General features: G+C 41.6%; 2 protein-coding genes across 5 annotated transcripts in view; one reads left to right on the top strand and one right to left on the bottom strand.

Moving 5' to 3' along the window:
* The window catches only part of LOC311252191 (anoctamin-4-like), a 50195-nt gene extending 32996 nt beyond the window's left edge, over window positions 1–17199 (bottom strand). For 2 of the 3 annotated variants that reach the window (XM_084345141.1, XM_084345140.1), the window contains exons 1-3: window positions 16800–17199; window positions 13446–13520; window positions 3655–3879 (exon numbers count right to left, since the gene is read on the bottom strand). In XM_084345141.1, coding sequence (XP_084201267.1) covers window positions 3655–3879; window positions 13446–13520; window positions 16800–17025 — 526 coding nt within the window. In that variant the 5' untranslated portion in view covers window positions 17026–17199. Of the gene's footprint in view, window positions 1–990; window positions 1456–3654; window positions 3880–13445; window positions 13521–16799 lie in introns of those variants that run through there. The other variant, XM_084345142.1, reaches the window with a different exon arrangement.
* A 1543-nt stretch (window positions 17200–18742) lies between these two features.
* Window positions 18743–21105, top strand: part of LOC311252842 (NXPE family member 3-like) — a 28867-nt gene continuing 26504 nt past the window's right edge. Inside the window, exon 1 of one of the 2 annotated variants that reach the window (XM_084346407.1) lies at window positions 18743–18787. The gene's annotated coding sequence lies outside the window, so the exon portion shown is untranslated. The remainder of the gene's footprint in view (window positions 18788–21105) is intronic. The other variant, XM_084346406.1, reaches the window with a different exon arrangement.

Genomic DNA, 21105 nt, shown 5'->3' on the forward strand with positions numbered 1-21105 from the left:
GATCTGACAAAAGACGCCACAGAGTGTTTTTTACTAGTGACAAAAAGTCGGGATATCTTCCTCTGTTGCACAATCTGCTTCTCACAAGGACCTGACTTTTAATGCGACACTAAATCACTGGAGCGTCCCTTTAAAGTGCATTTGGTTCGGCTGTTATGTTCTCACGCAGTTAGCCCGCAGTGCTGCACTGCGAGCAGCAGGAGATGATATCTGAATGATTGGTTGGTTTCGGTCGTTATTTCATCATCGGCTTATTTAATGATTAAAGCCAGCGCTCATTTCATCTCTGCCCTTTAAGTTTTTGTAACGATGAAAGTTTCTGAGACGATCAAAACCTCGGCTAAAAGAAAAAAGCAATAAAAAAACACTCCATAACAACGTGGCTCCTTGCATAACCAAGGCAACCTGGAGATGACAGCTCACACTGAGAGGAGAATAAAAGATTGCAGGGGAGACGGAGAAGAAGGATGGGAGGTGGTGGGTGGGGGTGTGTGATGTGTTTCCAGGGGGATCAGGTGTCAGTCACTTGTGAGGAAGAATTGGTCGTTCCATCCGGATGCACCCATCGTGCCCTAGGATGGACGGGTGGGAGGGTGGGTGCATGAAGTGGGGGTTTTGTGCCTGGTACCTGCTGCTGGTGGCTGGATGGCACGGTCACAGCACACACACACACACACACACTCCTCACAGAGGCATGACCCATTTCTGTGTACTACAACTGATGCATCATGGAGGATGGAGAGTGTATGAATGAAAACATGTACAGGGGACGGCTTAGAGGGAAAATGAGAACGTGTGTGTGTGTGTGTGAAGGTCAAATGCTTGAATGGCCACAGGGAACTGCGTGCAAAGAGGTGAAGCAGCGTGGAGAGGAGTGTGAGGAGGACACGGCAACACATGAGAGAGAGAGCACTGCAGCAAAAAAAAAAACACATCATCGGCTGTGGAGAACAAGCTGCCCTCGCTTCGAGACAACTTGACGACACTCACCGTGTGAAGGTGGAGAGAGGTACAGAGGCTGCTTCACCCCTCGGAGGGGAAGAGGGAGAGAGGAGGAGGAGGAGGAGGGGAGGGGGGAGGCTTCTCAACAGCCGCAGCAGACGCCAGAACAGCCAGAAGACTCTTCCCCACACACTCACACACTCACCCCCACAGCGGTCACCCCTCCTCCCCCCCGGCCCCAGCGTGCAAATGACCTCGCTGAGGAAAACAAACAAACGCGACGTCCCACGAGGGAAAAAAAAAGCATCACCACTTTTTTTTTACTCCATCCTCCTCATCACCGCATCTGTCGATCCAACATAGCTGTACATGCAAACACACACACACACACACACACGCAGAGACGCGTCAGTCAGAGCAGAGATGCTACGAGCAGGCAGCAGAGACGCTCACAGAAGCTGTCAAAGATCTTCTCTGGAGAGAAAAACACAAGCATGAGCAGGATGTTTACAGTGAGGGGAAGAGAGAGGGAGAGAGGAGGTGCGTGCCGCTCATCGGCATTCTTAATCAGCCTCCCCCCGGCAGCCAATCGGAGGGCGAGCTGCTCTGGAAGCGGCCAGTCAGAGAAGAGGGGCCGGCTGTGTCAGTGTTGCTGTAGCCCAAAACAATGACAGTTGGCACTGATGACAGTGTCAGCATGATCCTCTGATGGAGACTCAAGGGCACACAGACACACCACAGCACACACACACGTATTAAAGGATACGTTCACGTTTTTATTTTTGTTAAAACAACAATAAAATGGCCTTAAATATGTTGAAAAATTCAGCGGTAACTGTAATCATTCATCCTGTGTGTTGTTGACCTGAAGAGATCCTTTCATAAATCACATTCAGTGTAAGTGGTGCATTCCTTAATTCAGCCGAAGCTGCTTTAATACGAGGCTTAAACAGTCTGTGTGTCACAAATGAAGAGGGTGTCTCCCAGACGTGTATCTGGTATCACAGTGTAGGGGTGGTGGAGCATCATGATGCTGCTTGATGCTGCTTTAGGACCATCGTTTCAATTTGAGAATAGGCGACAAAATCCACATCTAAAGCACGCCAATGTGGCTGAATGGATTGAGAACAGGAGTCTCACCCAGGACTCTGGAAGTGTCGTAGTATTTGAGAGTCTCGGTCTACTCTCAAGTACTATAGCACTTTATTTCAAGACAAACCAAGACCACAACAGCAGGTATATCACTGCACTGAATAATTATTTGATACAGTTTTCACTGAATGATGTTCTTGTATTGGAGGACAAACGATACCCTGAAAATCTGATGCTTGCACAAAAATTGTATAAATTTGTGTGGATGGTAAAACACAAGGAGTGTTGAATGAAGATGGTCACACTGATTCCATGTACTTAGGGTTTGTTTGTATGCATTTGTTGCTCATATGAAACAAAGTAAAACACATAAAATTCACCTCTACAATGTTTTTGATTATTTTATCAAGACATATCTTAGGTACATTTATACATACACGCATATACTGTAAATATGGCAATAAAAGCAGTGAATGAAGATGAATGTTCTTTGTGTTTTAATGGGAATGTGGATCTTTCAGATGAATTTGAGGAGAGCGTATTGTTGGCATATTACACATTTTATTGTGTATCTTGCAGCGTGGGACTCACACTGGTGTTGGTCTTGACTCAGTCTCTCCCTCAAAGTCTTGATCTTGTCTCAATGTCAATAGCCTCTTCTCTTGGTCACGACTTGGTCTTAGCTGAAGTGGGCTTAACTTCAACACTAGACTCTGGGTTTGTATCCCACTGGAACACATTATTATTATACTGGTCAATTTTTATTTTTACATTAAGTTTACTTATTATATCACTTTTCTTCAGTGTTTCGTTGCAGTTTACTTTCAATAACAAGAATACTTTGGCCCAAAAAATGTCTCAGTTAATTTAGGAAAACATGGTTTGGGTTAAAATAGACGATTTCACAATGTTAACCACGTGTTAGAAAGGTTAACTGGTCTTTGTCCTAAGTTGCAAAGCAATGACATGACTAAAAAGGTGATAGTCAGTTGCAATGATGGTCTTGGAGCAACATTTTCCCAGGAAGTTCAATTCTTTGTAGTACAACTCAGTAACTATACTATGCTATAATATATCTGTTTGAATTGTCCAACACAGTTTTCAGACACATTGGACACGGCCATTTCCTCTAGGGCTGCACGATATAGTAAAAACATCATATTGTGTTAGTGTGAATGATCATTTTTACTTCACAATTTTCATTTCCACTGAAAAATCTATTGAAATCATGATGATCTAACATGTGTGGGGGCTGTACCGAACAAAGGAGAGCAAGATTTGTAGGTCAGGATCTCTGCAGCGCTACAGTACTTCATCATAATGCTGTTTGTCAAACATCTTACCTTTAGCAAAAGATTGCAGCTATTATTTTGATTAATTTTCAAGCTCTAATGTCTTTCTTCCTTCCTTCCTTACTTTGGCTTACTGCAACCTCCAGACTGTTTAAACATCTGCAGTATCGTATGTATATATTATCTTTATGCCAAAGGGCCACACTGACAATATGAAACATTCTGACTAGTAGGAGCTGTTTTGAAAAACATGTCACTATATTAATGTCAATCTGCTGCACCAGTAAATTCAGCGATTGTAGTATTTACTGTGCTTCACTCTACATACTGGTGCTGCTGTCGCAGAGCGTCTCCTGACTGGCACTGAGGGTGGGCATCGGGGTGATGGACAGCGACGCCGGGCAGGACACCGGCTCGAGATGCTCGCTGCTGGGCGGGACGGCTGAGGCCTCGGAGCGAACGCAGTCCGGACTGGGGAGATTCTGGCTGCTTGCTGGGAAAGGACTCTTCCAGTGGGAGAACCCGATGGCCACTTGACCCCCGAGGTCAAACCCTGCCGGAGGACAAATATATCTTAAATTTAAATTGGATTCGTATTATTTCTGTTTTGTCTTTATCTTGTACACTTTTACTCCAATCTCCCTCTAGAAAACACACATTTTTCAAGTGTCATAGTGAGAGATGACATTAAAAAATGCACTTCTTCTCTGTCATACATCGTCTTAGGAGATTTTGTTGCATCTACTCTCTGTACCCTGTGACCTCTGACCTTTTAACTGGCTCTGTGTGATGCTGGCAGATGAACCTAACAGTCAAAGGTATCACAGCAATCTTCTCAGCAATGTTGCCCTCTAGTGGTGGAAGCTGTCAACATCATTAAAACAACCAACCAGCTGTCATCAGGTATTACCCAGCATTTTCCTGAGCCTTGCAGCCGCATGCAGTCGTGTTTCAGGACAGCAGGAGGCGCTCAACAACCAGCAGCTGTCACTCATGTTACAGCTACTCATAATCATGTTCTCATTAAACATCTGCAGACGGACAGAGGGAGAGCGTGTTATTAAGTATCATGGTTTTGTTCCCATGATTTAGCTTCAGACTTTAACTTCCACAGGTCAGAGTAGAAAAACAGTAGATCTGATATCACTGATGAGTGAAAGAGCCTGTGTAAACAATGTAAACAATTAAAGATACTAAAGATACAGAAACTACGGTCATGAAAGGATTTTTTTGCTTGATTGACATTAAAATGATTTCATGAATAATTGTCAGTTTTCAGGCAGAGGCTTGGTGCTGCTCAGTTATGACCCCCTGACAGGAGAAGACAGAGCATCTTTCCCTCTCTGGCGCTCCTTCTGCTCCACGAGGACCTGCAGACTGCTGAACCAGCTCGGCTCAGCTCTGGGCTGGCAGGTGTCTGAGCTCTGAGTCTCCGGCGGGATGACGGGGCCAAACACAGCTGTACATTTTGTCTTTCTTCTTCCAAACACATCAGGGTAAACCTTTGGAATGTTTCACCTCAGACAGTTTTCTTTGAGGGTTTCTGTATTCAGTGTCAAAATGATGTTTTACTTTTAAAGATTCCACTGACAACTTAAACACAGTATAGTTTCTGCCACCAGGGTTTCTCAGTCAAAACAATGACAATAAAAGACAAGCAGCGTTGGATCATGGGAGTTGTTGTTGTCATTGTTAAATAGTCACCTGACGTAACTCAGGTCATGTATTAAAGTTTCATTCATGTTACGTTAAGTCACATTTTGGCTTATTAGTTCAGCCTGAAGGCAATAATGAACATTAAACTTTAACTGAACTCCTACAGTACCGTCCAGAGGTTTTCATAAATCCCTATTTTTGAGAGGAAAATAAGGTCCCAGAACACTGTTTGAAGCTAGAAACGTGGCAGGGTCCGCCAAAAACACACAAATCAAAACAGTATGAAATTGTTTTCAGTTTGTTTATTCACTTTATTCAGTCATGAAAACAAAGAGAGTTTGTTTATTAAGTATGTTTAGGCATAAAACTACAGAGCGCACCTTTAAGGTATTTGTGGTGTATTTGAAATAATAAGGAAAACAAATGCTACAAAGTCACAAAAAAAAAAGGCAATTATCATTAACATTTGTCTGCTTTTAATTACATCAAATGCAGTACTCTACTGAATTAACAAAGTGCCTCTCAGTCTGGGATTCTGGGACTGCCAACAGCCTCCGCTTTGCAAATGGTGTAGTCAGTTGTTGTTATGATTGTCACTGGGCTACGTAAACATAATGACCATGGATCAGTTTTTCCGGGACACGTCACTCTTATTTCCCAGACCTGTTTACACTGTGATCAGAGCACGGGGAGGTGAGCAGCTCGGCGTGGTTCAGACCTGCAGTGACTTTATCACTTCTTCCTTTATTCTCTCTCTGCTAGAGAGAGCTAGGCTAGATGACAACAATACCACTCTTACATCTGCTAGCAGTGAAGAAAACACAGACACTCCCCCAGTAGTCTGGCCAGCGGCACGGCTCACTGAGCTAACAAGCTAACAGTAGCTTTTGATGTATAAACAGAATCCAGTTAGCAGCAGTTAGCAGTTACTCTGGTGATATGCTGCCCCTATTGGTTGGGAGTATGAACTCAGACATGGCCAATTCTTACATATTGCACCTTTAACATACAGACATGCGAGTGAAAGCATATTTCCCAGACTGTTGTTTCTTTCAGTAATTATAATAAACATTATACCTACACATACACTTTTGACCAGCATGATCTCTGTGTGTTCCGTATGATCGTTATTCACATACAGCAGAGTTTTCTGTGGGGTTTTTTTCCCTGCTGGTTTCCTACACACTGCCGTTACATAACGGGGGCATGGAGTTCTAAAGAACTTTCAACCTTCTGGTTTCCAGTCAAACACGAGGCCCAGCAGATTTTTCAAAGGTACGTCAGCAGCGAACAAACACAGCCTGATCAATAGCAGATCAGGCTGGCAGTCTCTGTGCCTCCCGGCACGCTGCTCGCACAGCGCAGGATAAATTCTGTGGAGGAGGGTCGGGGGAAAAATCTCATTTAACATCTCATCTCTGCTTTTTTGTACAGCTTCGAATTCCTGAAAAGAATAAAAGGAGAGTTCACGTGATGGAGAGGGGTGGGGGCACTTGTAACATCTAGAACAGAGACAAGCTTTTTCTTTTGCCCGAGGGAATGAAAAACATGACTCACACTTAATCATAGGAGAGGGGATATTCTGTGGTGTGTGAAAGACTGCAAACAAAAAAAGTCAAAGACATAAGCATTAATGACTTTAAAGTTGTATTTTACCCTTTTTCATCACAAAAACTACTTCCTCATTGTTCAGGCTGAAAAGTCAAACCAGTGTACCTCAACATATATGCATGAATATGAGCACAGAAGAGCACTGAATGAAGTCTGAATGTTTTTTCTTTGTCCCAAGGCTTTTTGTTGACCCGGCACAGACTTGACTTTCATTTTCTAATAACCATAACAGCTCATTCAGTCAGGACACACATGCCCACAAGCAGAGATTTTTTTTCAGTGATGGACAATTGCTGGTTTGTTTGTAAGATTACATGCTACAGTTGTTTGCGTGTTAAAGCCAGCGCTTAATTTGTAAATCAGGAGGTCCCGGAGCACAGAGAGGGTGCTGTTAGGGCCAGAAGTCACACATTGGACAACGCCTAGTCGTAAAAACTAAACAAGAGTAAAACTGTCAAACAGTAAATATATGTATATATTTAGGTTTTTTAATCACAGCATTCCCAATAATCACTCATCTCAAAATCTCTCTTTTCCATCACGTTCCTGTTGTTTCTGTTGTTCCTGTTGTTCTGTTTCTGTCTCTGGATTGTTCCAGCAGGTCGGGACTGGAAGTTCTGTCTATCAGTTGATCTCCTCTTCTCCGACACACCCACCCCCTAAATTAACCATACTCATTTCACCACTTCACAGCCTCACAAGCAAGTTCTCACTTGCTTGTGAGGCTTCCCAGCATTACAGTATTCATGTGCTCAAAATATTTAGACACACAAGTTAAGACCTGGTTGAAGCTGCTGCTATGGAGGTGCAAATTAAAGTATTTACACACCCACGCACTGAAGGGTGTTATTTCTTCTACCCCTATCACACTGGCCAAAAACATCCACTAACACCCGCTAACATCTGGCTTTCGAGTGCGATGCGTGTCGCTTCCGGCTCGGCTCAGCTGTGATGTGACAACCAGGCGACATCTCTGTTAAGTAGCGCCTGAACAGCGTACAAGTATTTTTAATTATTATTAATGAAGAGTTTAAAAATAACAAAAACACCTACTGCGTGTGTGTGTGTGTGTGTGTGTGTGTGTGGTTCAACCAGACCTGGTGACACAAGCAATCAATCCCACAACTTTCATCAAACGTTGCTTGTCATGGTTTCGGGTCTCAGTTTGTCCTTTCCTGTTTCATTTTGTAGGTTTCATCCTCATGTGTCATGTTTTGTTTAAAACTACCTGTCTTTGTGTTTTTTCCTGCCTTTGTTTTGTCGCCCTAATTAATGTCAGCTGTCCTTTATCAGTCTTCCCTCCCTAGTGTCGAGGTCCAGTTGACATGACAGCATGTTTGCTAAAAACATGCCAGTTTAAAAGGCGATGGTAAGGGTTACACTCTGGAACAGTTTTCAAAAGTTTGTGTTTTCAGGCCCCCAAAACTCTGTTTTTGTGAGAACGAATGCCCAACATGCTTGTTCACCTGGTGATTAATTCAAAAGTGATGCTCCTGCAGGTCAGAGAGTGATGAACTACATTATAAAAAGTGGTTTTGGAGCTCTGAAAGTGATGGTTTGCACAGGAACTTGGTCCCAGGTACGTATACAGTAAGATAACTCAAACAGCCATTAACTGACTGTGACTTTAGCTTTCTCAACATCCCATGAAAGTCACCTGAAAATGGCGGGAGGGGCGGAGGTGGTAATCTACACCTGGCATGTATCCGAACGACCTCCAAAACTCACGGTGTGCGCAGCCTTTTCGGACATAATGTGTTCTAAGCAATATCTATGTCGCAGTCATCAGAAAAAAGTGCCCGCGTGGCTCTCTGAGGAGAGTGAGGCCCAGATATGTTCCACTTCCACTTCCTGACACCTTCAGAGGTGAGAAAACAGATGCAGGTGCAGGTATCTGGGCCACACTCTGCACTGTGCCACGACCAGTTGGAGCTGAGTGTCTACACTAAACAGAGAAGGAGCTGCAGGGGAAGTGCTTTAGGAGGATGGGGCGCTGGTGGTGGGGTATGGAGGACTGAACCTGCCAAAATAAATAAAGAAATATATACATGTCTTAATAAATAAATCAATATGCCATTAAATGCACCCAAGTTAGCCTTTAGCAGTTAGCTTTACTTTTCCATCACGTAAACTCAGGCGGAGCAGCTGGAGGACATCAGAGGAAAATCAGAAAATATTCTCCCTATAAAATATGTATAATACCTGAGATAAGTCCAGGTTGGGCCCTGTGTCACCTCTGAGGGCCGAGCTCCACCCAGTCACGCCCTACTGTGCTGTGATTGGCTGCCCCCGTATTTGCATAATTAAGCAGAAATGCATGAAAAAGGAAAAAAGAAAAACAGGAATAAACTAGTTTGTGGAAAAAAATAGGGGGGAAATGCAAATGAGTATTAATACAGAAATGAATACAGAAATAAAACAAAATTAAAGTAAATAAGTAGTTCATTAGTCACAAATTAATACAAAGGTAAATAACTATAATAACTATAAATTAAAGGTGCAATACATAAGAATTGGCCACCTGTTTAATTTATACTACAACATAGTATACAGACATGACATGATGTCAAAAATGTTATTTCTTCACATTCATAATTTTAGTTGAATGTTTCAAACAAAAAAATATTAGATATTGCACCTTATCATTTATTTTCAGTTTCATTTTTGATGCATTTAATGGCATGATAATGTTTTTATTGAGCACATTATTATTTTTTTATTTCTGATTTTGGCAGGTTCGGCCCTCCATAATGGTGCGGTGGTGGGAAGACAGTGTTGAATGTTGTTGTGTTTGTAAGTCACAGTGTGTGCCAACCCTGAACGCACCTTTGTTAGTTTAAGTTGAAGTCTCAGCAGCTTCCAAAGAGGTAAACCAATAACGTGATAAAAAAAAAACTGACGATAAATGCCAATGACGTTGAGATTTATATGCATCCTGAAGTTCTCTGATATTCTTCTGGAGTTCGTCAAACAAACCTGATAGCTGAACAGCAGAGTCAGCACAACCCTCAGACACACACTCGCCAAAACATTAACTGAATGACTCCCAGAGATGTAAATGTATCCTCTGTGATGCCAAAACATCAAATTTCTTGGATAATAATATGAAGACCTGAATTGAGCGCTCAGCTCTATGAAGTTGTGTCGCAGTGATCAGAGGTTCCAGCATGATGCATCTGATTGTTCCTCATGTCATCCTTCACTGAATCCCTGCCTCAGGCTGAAGATCAGCTGTCTATCAGCTGCACAACTGCAGTCAATTCCTACAACAATGAAGGAGGGTGGAGTAAACAGAAGATTATCATCGATTAGAACTTTTAAGAACCTACAGTGATGCTGACTAGTATTTTCCTCTCAAATAAAGGCCAAAGCTTTTAAATCACAGGCAGCACACTAACTCTTTCTTATGTCAGAGAGCGAGCCGAGACTATAGATCTTTGCCTTTGTAAAACCAAGAGGGTGAGTCTCAACGGTCCAAAGCTCTCCCTCAGCACTTCATTAGATTTTTTTTTATTTAGCACAGAGAGAAGAAAGGAACACCTGCATGCAGCTGCAGCAGCAGCAGAGCCTGAGCTGAACCCAAAGACTCAGCTGTCAAAGCACCCAGCTTACTGCACAGCCTCTCCCACTAACCAGGCTGTGATATTCATCGAAAAAATGTCAGAAGGCAAGGTCTGACTGTTGAAAATGGCAGGAGGTTGCAGTTTTGTGACGGACAGGAAAATTATTTCAGACATCTGCGTCAACAATGCACTATTTCCTGTCACCAGCACGACATACAAACAATCAAACCTGCATGTCAGGGGAAATCTATCATTTTCTTACTGCTTAGCAAATCCAACATTTAAGCCCTCCACGGCATTCTGTCAGAAAGCAGATGATACAGCGCTACACTGTACTGCAGTAAGTTCTCTAAAATGTTACTGTAACACTTCATTAACCCACTCACACCTGGCACAGCTGTTTTCATCATACAGCTTTATCTCGTGATTTAAAAAAATCTGTTTTTCTGTCATCTGCTTCTTTAAGTTTTCTTGTAATGACCCAGAAGTCATGTTACAGAACCTTGTGTCCCAGTAAGTCATGAGACAGTGAGCGCACATGAACAATACCAAGACTTTGAAACTAAAGCAGATAAATGGAATTCAGCCATCACTAATGTTATTATATACAGCTGTGTTTTTCCCACTGTGACATGTAAAAATGTCTTCTATGAAACAGGACTATTATTAGTATTGGGTATTGCTCTTCAGCTGTCACTATCACACCCAAATGAAACAAAATACCCTTTAACAATGCTGACTTCACATATTCAGGACTAAACCCAACATGCAATATAAGACTATCTTGGTGAGGTTCTGGCACCAGTGTTAATCTGAGATCAGTTTTGCAAGTTGGTGTTACAGTTTATGTATTTAGACAGTGGCCCTTCAGTCATTGCATCAATATAAAGTGAACTGAACTCACTTCCCTCCTGAACTGATGATGTTGTGTTTGTCTCTTTCTCTGTACGCTGACAGGAACACAAAATTCAATGCTGTTATGGAAATCTGTTTGAAAGTGACATGTCCTCTGATGAGGAGCCATGCCCACTGCTGCAAGGCCACTGTGGTTTGGAAATTGAAATAGCTGTCTCTGCTGAATGACCAAATCTGCGCATAACCTTGTGAGATAGTCTGCGTTCACACAAACAGATGGAGTGCAGCCGCAGGCAAACATTCCCCAATACTGACATACTAGCTTGACAGTGATGAGTACTACCAAAGGCCATTTTTGTTGTTGCTGTTAATCATGGTAATGTTTGGTGTTTCCTTACATGTGAATGAAAAATGAGGTAGTTAAATACGGTTAGTGATGACAACAATGCACTGGGCTCACAGCACACAGCCTCTGAGCCAAAGAACGAGTCGCTAACCCCGTAACGTTAGCACAAAGCACTCAGTCTTCACACACTGACAATAAGAACAGCTACGTCTAAATGCAGTTTGTTGATTTCAGCTCAGCATTCAATACACTCTCACTGATTGGAAAACTTTACACCCTGAACTTGAGTACAACACTCTGCAACTGATTATCAGACACAACACCGGAGCTCTGCAGGGCTGTGTGCTCAGCCCCCTCCCGTTCACACTGTACACCCATGACTGCACCACCAGACATTATGAAGACTCTTTAGTGAAGAATGTAGGATGGTAATGAAAGCGACACCATTGTTATTTTTAAATTCCCTGGGATACTGTATTATCGTATTACCGCCCAACCCTACTGTGCAGACATCTCACTTCACCGATATCACTGATGCTCTGTACATGGGTACCTACTTGTCAAGCCAGACTTCTCACAAGAGCCAGTATTTTACAAAAATAGACAGTAGACAATTTGACCAAAGACAAATTTAATGTGTTCAACTTAAGTTTTCATGAATTAATGATTAGGATACAAGCTCATGTGTCCAATAAGTGATGGAATATTCAGAGAATTAGGTACCGTACTCACACAAACCACAGTACCTCACAGTAGTATGAGTTTCTCCACAGATGAGATATTTAAACTGGTGAAAAGCTCAAAAAAATAACAAATATTAAATAAATACATTTCAACAAATTATTTGTTCTGTGAGCTAATACAAACTGTGTCTGTGCTCTGTGCTTAAAAGCAGCCAGATGTTAACACATCAGCTCCATAACATTTCTTTCCACTGGATGAGCTCAGTTTTCATATAAAACTAAAACCGGGCGGGGCTTCTTCTCCGCTTGTATGTATGTGACGCACTCTCACGAGACGTTTGGAGAGATTACTCTCGTTTACATCCGTACATGCAAAGGGCATGTTGGTATTGTGGCATCAAACACTGTCCACATTGCCTTTTGTGAAGTTTAATTAGAGGTTTCCATCAGAGCAGCGTCTCTGTCTGTGTCTTCCTGCAGAGAGCTGCCCCGCCCCCCCACACAGGGCACTGATGACAGGCCTGAGAGAAAGAGAGACCTCTCTTCTGGACTGGGCAGCAAGAATACAGCAAATACAGCAGCACCTTATGAAAGTATTGAATATACTTTCAAGATCGCGTTCCCCCTCATATTATTGCTCATGGAATGGCGTGCACCTGTGTTCCCTCACTTACTGGTACCTGACAACCCTGTGTTGTAAAATGACGATCAAATGAGCCTTTACAACCCTGATAACACACACCCAGAACAAAGAGAAGACACTGCGGGACCAGGAAGCTTTTCTGGACTGAGGTACGTTCATAACGGCTATTTTGCTTGTTTTTATATGACTGTGGGATTTAACATCATATTAGACTAAAAAAAACCAAGAGAGCTTGTGGAACGACGGGAGCGAGCCATTTACATCTCCTAGCTCGCCTGCCAGAGTTTCAGGACAGCTGTTGTAGTCAGGCAGCTGCATTTTGGTGGCAGCTTTTCAGATCAATACTTTCCAAATTTAGCTTCCTTTTACTGATTTCTCCAATATTACCAACCCCAGCTTTAAACATGTACCATGTAGTTTGGAGGAAGACATTTTAACAGAAGAGATGAATGATTGAATGAACTGAATAAACAAAGTGTTCTCAACACAAATCCATAGTTTTACTTCTTCTATGTTAGTAGGACCTGTCTGGCTTCAAACAGTATTCTAGGGAGCTTATTCCCCTCGAGAATGGCTTGTTTATATGGAAACACCATAAAACTATTTCTAAGTTTGTATTATTACCTTATTAATATTGTAAATATAAACACTGAAGCCAAATTTTCTTCTCAAGAAACAAGGCTGATCGGTATAAACTGTACTATCCACATATAAGACAATAGCAGAACATGCTAAGCATCAGTCAGGCCCGAACAAACTTACCGATGGTGATCTGACTGACGCAGCTGTAGAAGGTTCCTGAAGAGATATTGTAGCTGCTGCTGCTGGGCTCACGGTCTACGACAGTTAGAGAGATCACACATCAGGTACAGCATGGTGTCAGGTATCCAATCCAACTTACAGTGCAACAAAGGCATTGACTTTAAGTACAGGCTGACCCGTACAGTTTCAGCCTTTGTAATGGATGTGTGTGGCAAAAGAGTTTTCATGTAGTCAATTCCAAATATGTCCACTAAGCCACTTAGTCTGCTGCTGTTTCTGGGGGCTTGAGGAAAGCCATGACCCTGCGGCACTACAGGAGTGAAACCCCTAATCCTGCAGTGTTAGTGCCCTGCTCCACACACCGAGCTTCACGAGGGAAAAACCCTGTGACCTTGGCAGAGTTAGGGGAATAAAATCCATGAGTCTGGCAGCTTTAGTGCTTTAGTCTACCAATTTATATAGAGAGGGAATGAAATCACTGTGGCAGAACGCTAGCAGTGTTATGAGAATGAGCCCATAACCCCAGAAGAGTTACAGGAAGAAAGCCTCCACTAAACCTGAATGATGCCTCAAACCAGCAAGAGAATGTTTGTTGCTTCCTGATCTGGACTCATCCTTGTCTGCAAAGCTTAAGTGCAGCCTTTACATCCCATAACCTTTAAATAATGGGCTGTAACATAACAAGTGCATCTCAGGGTAACTACATTCTCTGCTGACTGTTTGGTCAGTGTAACAGCTGTATGTCGAATGTGGCTGAAATGGTCAGATGCATGTAGTTTTACTGGCAAAGAATTACATGTATTGATAATCTGCAGAGTGGTTGACAATGGTCAAGTTTATTTTATAGATTTTTTGAGTGCTTTAGAGCAAGATGGTAACTCAGGCTGCAGCTAATGATTAATTTCATTAATGATTAATCCACAGACCATTTTCTTGATTAGTCAGTTTTTTGTTTGGCCCAAAATAGTGAAAATGGCCATCACTTTTCCTTGTTGACACCATGAAATATCTATCTTGTCTGACCAGTCTAAAACCCAAGGATATTCAGGTTACAATGACATGAGACAGAGAAAACTAACAAATTCTGATATTGGAGATGCCCCCATCAAAGAATTTTAGGCCATTTTGCTTAAATGATTATCACAGTTTTTGCTAATTAATTTTCTGTTGATCAGCTAAACAATGAGTCGACAAGGTTTTGCAATTCTTCTAATAACCACTAAGTTAACTATAAAGCAGCATTAATAAATATTATGCAACAATAAGTCAATTAATCGATGGATTGAAAGAAAATTAATGGCCCATTATTTTGATAATAAACTGATTGTTTAAACATTTTTCTAGCAAAAATGTCAAACATTTGTTGATCCTTTTTTGTTGGTAAATGAAGAGTCTTTGGGTTTTAGACTGCTGGTTGGACAAAAGGAGCAATCTGAAGATGTCGTTTTAAATGCTTAATCATAATAATGGGCAGAATAATCAATAATGAAAGTGAATTGTTAGTTGCAGTCCTACTATCAGCAGACAAGGCGATTCATTTAGAGATGTGTTTCTGACCACCTGGCAAAGTCCTAAATTTACTCTCTTTTTGAGTTGTTTTGGTCTCACCAGCTCCTCGGGGGCTGGACAGGATCTAGGCATAGTCATTCTAAGCACCTGCCAAAGGCCTTAATGCCAGTAGTCGGCCCAGACAGAGAAGAAAAGATCCGCTTACTGTAAATAATGTTTAACAAACATATTTACAAACATTAACATTAAAATCAACATTAAAATATTCTTAAAATACCAAACGTCTGCCTTGAGTAAACTGTTCGGCCCTATTAAGGGGGCATATCTGGCTCTTTAGTTGCTAAATGCTCTGGCTAGTTGTATAATATGAAGCAATGAACTGCTCGAATTACTTCGACATACAACCTAACACTGCTTGCTATCCCTGAGGTTTTATGGTCAAAGAGGTCAAATTGTCAATCTGTCTCAGCAGAGGAAAAGAGTTTCTTTGGCGCTGCAGTCAGTACCTTGAACCTGACATCATTGCATCGGACTGAGAACTATGAATACAAATGTTCCTGCTCATTTAGCAATTTAAATAACTTTTGTAGAAAACTCTCCCTCCCTCAGTCTCTAATCTAACACCTACAGCCACATCGAAGAAGAGCAACTGCAGCACAGCGTGGACATTTATCACCGACTGGGACGCTTCTCAGAGTAAGCACTTGCTATTGCTTCCGTGTTTGGAGATAAAGCTGCAGGCATCATTTATTACTGAAGCATCAGCACATGGACAAAACATATTAGCATCTGAGCAGCTTCCAGTGCAACAACAATTCATCACCAGGCGGAGCTTTAAATTGTTAAACATCATTCAAGCTATGTGTGCAAAGTCATTTTAAATTACAATCGATATCTGCTTCATGACTTCTAATTTCAACTTTGTTTAAAAGCAGCAATCAAAAGTGAAATGATCCTGAATGACTGCAGCAGAATCACATCACAGTATCTCACATTAGAAGCCAGTCAGACTGATGCAGCAGCAATCATTTCACTTGAAGGTGATTCATTAAGAAGAGCACTCCTGTGCATGTGTGTGTAGGGCTGCAACTAACTTTAAATTATTTTCAACGTTTATCAATCCATCAATTACTTCCTCGATTAATGGATTGGTTGATGGCTCCATAAAATACCAGAAAATGGTGAAAAATGGCCATAAAAATGTCATAGAGTAAAAAAAGAAGCTGGAATCAGGGAATTCTGACCTTTTCAGTAAAAAGAAAAGTACCTAAATTGATTAATCGGCTATTAAAGATTGAGTAAGAAGAGATTAATTCAAAAGTTGTCAACTCATTGATTATATCAGCAATCGTTGCAGCTCTAATGTCTGTCCTAAAGACTGAAGATGTCTCAAGTTTGAGGTTGTCACGGATCATTAAAAGTAAATAAACCTCAATGTTTCTTGTCTCCTCAAAAATATTCAACCACAGAGACTGCAGTTAACATTTTCACACAATAATCTCCCACCCAGTGAGTCCATTTGAAATCTATCGTGAATCTGGCTAAAAATGAAATATGACTAAATCAAATCATTTCACTTTGGACCCTGGTGGACCCCACACATGAATATGAAAGCTTCTGCCACAGACCCACACTTCTACTACTGCTTTACTTATGCGGTGTAATTCATTACTAATACCATGAATTCTCTACAAGAAGTCTTGAGTTGTACCAGTGAAATCAGGGCAGCTGGTGATATAAAGTGAGGATACCGTAGTATCAACCACACAAGTGGTGATATGAAGGAAAACTCTTGTTACTGTATGTATTTCCCGCACCTCCCTATGCTGCATAGTATGCGTTTACCTGCGGATCCGGAGGAGAGGCGCGTCGCGATGGCGCGGCGGGGACTGCGCGGACTCCCCGGACAAACCCGCACCACCTCGTCTTGACATTGCAAACAGATGACCTGGTTCTCCTGGTTTTCTCCGACCTTGCTGCAGCCCAGGTTCTCTCCCCCGGCCTGGATCTTCATACCTTTGTTGATCTGACGGACCAGTCGCATGTCTGCTCCTGCCTCATACTCCAGCATCCTCGTCACCGGCGGCGGTCACACTTCACATTACGCATGGCTTCAGGCGTGTGAGGGGGGACAACTTCTCCTGTCCTGTACCTAAAGCATCCTTAAACTCCACCCACCGCACTTGGAGTCAGACCTGCTCCGCTCAGCAGCTCACCTCCGCTCCATCCTGTCAGCCTCTCTGGGCTCGTGTCGCTGGTGGTGTTGCAGTCTTTACGCACGGCTGCAGGCGTGGCTGCTTCACGTGGTTGTAGAGGTCGCAGTGTCAAGATCCCGTGGGAGTGTTAGTGGAACCAAAACATGAAGCACTCATAAAATAAGGTCTCAATTCAGTACCAAAGAGCCTCAATGATTATTACTGCTTTACCCCACTGATTAAATGAGAATGCTACAAAATAGTTTTATATCGTTAAAAGTTGACTCTAAGACCACAGAGATGGATACATTACACACAGGACTAAACAGGGGACTCTCATAATAAAGTCCTATGTTTACTTGTACTATCTTATATCTATTTAATATTGAGAGGTTGGGGTTAAAGGAACAGTTCACCTCGAAAATAAAAATTAATCTGAAAAGTCATTATCTATTCACCCCCATGCTGATGAAAAGTCCGGGGAAATTCATTGTCCACAGAACATTTCTGGAGATTCACAGCAAAACAGCGTTGCAGCATTCTCCTAAACAACTGAAGCAGATGGGGTGTTGATTTAAAATAAACACTCGAATAGACCTACATAATGGCTCCATAAAGCTCGACCAATGTAATCCAACTCTCCAAGATCCCAAATTAATTTGAAAAAATGTTATTTACACGTTTGATGCACGGTCGAACATTCAGCTTTAAAAGGCTGTAAATAACACCTTTTCAAATCAATTCAAAATCTCAGAGTTTCAAACAACTTGGAGGTGACTTCTGAGTTCACTTCAGAACTTCTACCTTCAGTGAGGTGTGTGAGGCCTGTCAGCTGTTTTTTTCTTTTTTAATTTTAACAATAATCCCTTCCACAGTTGCGATTGCAGGGACTCCTACAGTTCAAAACTTTATTGATTGATTGATTGATTGATTTTTTGAGGATCACAGTGTGACAGAGAGGCTGAGTGGACAGGTTAAATTATGCACTGAGAATGAAGGAGGAGGAATTGTGGTGCAAAAGGTCAAACAAAGCGGCTCATACAGCTGAGTACAACAGGACACTCACTGACTGTTGTCGCTCATTGTACTGAGAGCCACTGTGATGCCTACAAACATTTTGAAATGAACAAATTTACATTTTTTTAAATGAGGCAAAGAGACAAATTAATTAAGTAATGTTTTTACTTGTATAGCAAATTATGTAGCCTATTTGTTTCCCTATTAGCGTGATGTATGCAGAGTGAGACCTTTTTCTCCAGAAGCGATTTTCTGAGTTTATACACGTGATATTTCAACACCTCTGTTATCTTAAGCATGTCACATGTCCCAAACAAGCCCAAAGATGGACAGGTAAAAATGGGGGTATGGAGGCCCAATTAAAACTTGGACCCTCCAATAGAGGTAAAAATAACAGTTTGACAGGTAGCACGGTTTATATTTCCTTTTTACCTGTAATTTTAAATATTATAATCTATACTTTCTGTGTTCATTTCTGGAGTAATATCGTAAAAGAATTCCAGACACCCCTAAACTGGAACATACCATTTATTTACCTTGACGTTCGCTGACCGCCTGCCTTACGTCACTCCCACTGCCGTCTACGCTGTCGTGAGTCGTGCGGTAACGCTGCAGGTTCATGTAAGTAGCTAACTTGTAATTTAATACACGCTACTTTCTTCCCCTCAGAGTTTCAAAACTAGCTTGTGGCAAGTGTCTACTGATGAATTAATGAAGTTAACTTTTGCCTTAAGGCTTTCCTGGCTAATGGCGCACTCTTTCTTTTCCAATGTTGGTTAAATAGCTGGCTAGCTGTGCCCGCTTGGCATGTCATAACCAATATAAAATGGTATATTATCAAATGCTAGCTAACTCTGGTGCTCAGTCATTAGCAGTGAGACAGTGGAGGATTAGCTGTGTTTTTGATATCAAAATAGAGTTTGTTTTACTTTTGTAAGTCTTTTGTGTGTCTGTGGTGGCGTATGCTTTTTTCCTCAAATAGTGGCCAAGGCCTTTATTAACCTCATCTTCAGAAGTAGTCTACCTCTCTGGCATGTTAATAGTGTATTTGGTTCTGGTACAGCATTAGGCCCACTGCACTTTGTCTGGGCAGGCAGCAGCAGCAGCAGTGGACAGAAACAAAAAGCAGCAGTCAAGTCGTTGATTTTTGTTAAGCAGCCTTCAGTCTGTAAAAGAAGCCACAGAAACACATCCACAAATGTTATCAGACACGTATATCAGTTTGCACACTGTCTTGCACTGTTCTAATTATGACAGGGTACCATGTCAAAATGCTAAACTATCTAGCTATCTGGGATTTCTGTTCATGGATCAACCTCCATTTTACATAAATCCTCTTGTAAATCAGCTTCACATCATTTTGTTGCTGAATATTCAGCTGAGCAGACATGTCCCTCTCGTAACTATTTAAATAAATTGTAAACTCTCATAATGAAACACAGTGGAAAGAAATGCAACACAATAGCTTCCATGATTGATCTGTCAGATATTTAGACAGTCACGGCTTCACAACTGTACAGATGTTATTTTAAGAATCCTCACATTCCACTCATCAGAAGTATTGCTGTTGCTTAATGCTTTAATAAGCCAAATTAAATTAGTCCAATGGTTATAGTGACAACAATTATGATATATTGTGTGCAGTTTATAATATGAATGCAGGCTATGTAGTCAGACTGACTACTTTACAGCCACACAACATGTATTCTGTTAAAACAAACCTTCGAAATCAGACAAAAAATATCAAAATCTCTTCAATTCAGCAAAACAAAAGGTTTCTGTTAAATGTTTTATTGTTTTGTCAAAATATAAACCAATCAGCAGTTAAATCAGATGAGAGCCAGGTGGTTCCCATCATACCCTGGGCCTTGCAGTCAGTGGGGAGCAACTATTGCCCTAAAAACTGTCTCTAAAAACTGTGGCTGCCTCAATGGTGTGAAATTATTGTTGCCCATTTGTGCACGTTGTCAGAGCAAGTAGGAATAATGTCGAACACAAAGCTAACGTGGCGATCGCCGGTGATCGATTCTGCGTGAGCCTGGCTCATCTCGCGAAATGACTTGTTTTACTATCAGAATTTGAGCCATTCAGTCCAATAACATTTGGAAAGTCTAAAAGAGATGCACCATTTGAAAAATTGTGGCCCTATTCAAGTAGTCTCTCTAGTGGGCATGCTCGATGGGCCCCACAACGCAGAAGATCTGGCTAATTTTGTACCTTAGAAGTCAAGCTTTTTTTGCTTCATGTGCCACCAAGCAGCTTATTAGGAATCAACGAGGTTCTGCCTCGGACGCTGTATCCAGATTTCCCTTGTTAGGCTGAAGATGTACTTGCTTTTAACAACGCGTTCGGGTACACATGATGACAGAATAGCATCTCCTGCTTCTGTTTAGATGTGAAGCCATGACAATGTAAATATCTGACAGATCAGTACAGAATAGGGGTGTCTCCAAATCCTTGATTTCGATTTTAAGGTCACGATTCGATTCTCGATCTTTTTTTTTTTTCTTCTTCTTCTTTTAGCACGGATGACTATGCCATTTTAAACTAGTCTAGTCTAGGGTAATTGGTTTTATGCCATGACAACACATTTCATTTTTTAATTCTTATTGTCTACTAAATGTCACCATCAGCCACACAACATGTATTCTGTTTGCAAAACCAGAACTGTTAACAAAACTTGTAAATCAGACAAAATCAAAATGATAAGTTCCTATAAAATGTTACATTGTTGAGTCAACATCAAAACTATTCAGCTCTTTGGTCTGGGATCAGCCAGACATTTCCCATCATGGCCCGTGTCATGCAGTCAGTGAAGAGTAACTGCTTGCTCTAAAAGCAGCGGCCACCTCAATCTTGTGAGATTGTTGTTGCCCTTGTGTGCATGTGTGGAGGAATGAATTGCTGGCAGTTTATTTCTCTAGAATACTTTGTTGGTG

The sequence above is a fragment of the Pagrus pagrus genome (assembly GCF_965226575.1).
Source record: "Pagrus pagrus genome assembly, chromosome: 23".
In the NCBI taxonomy this organism is placed as follows: domain Eukaryota; kingdom Metazoa; phylum Chordata; class Actinopteri; order Spariformes; family Sparidae; genus Pagrus; species Pagrus pagrus.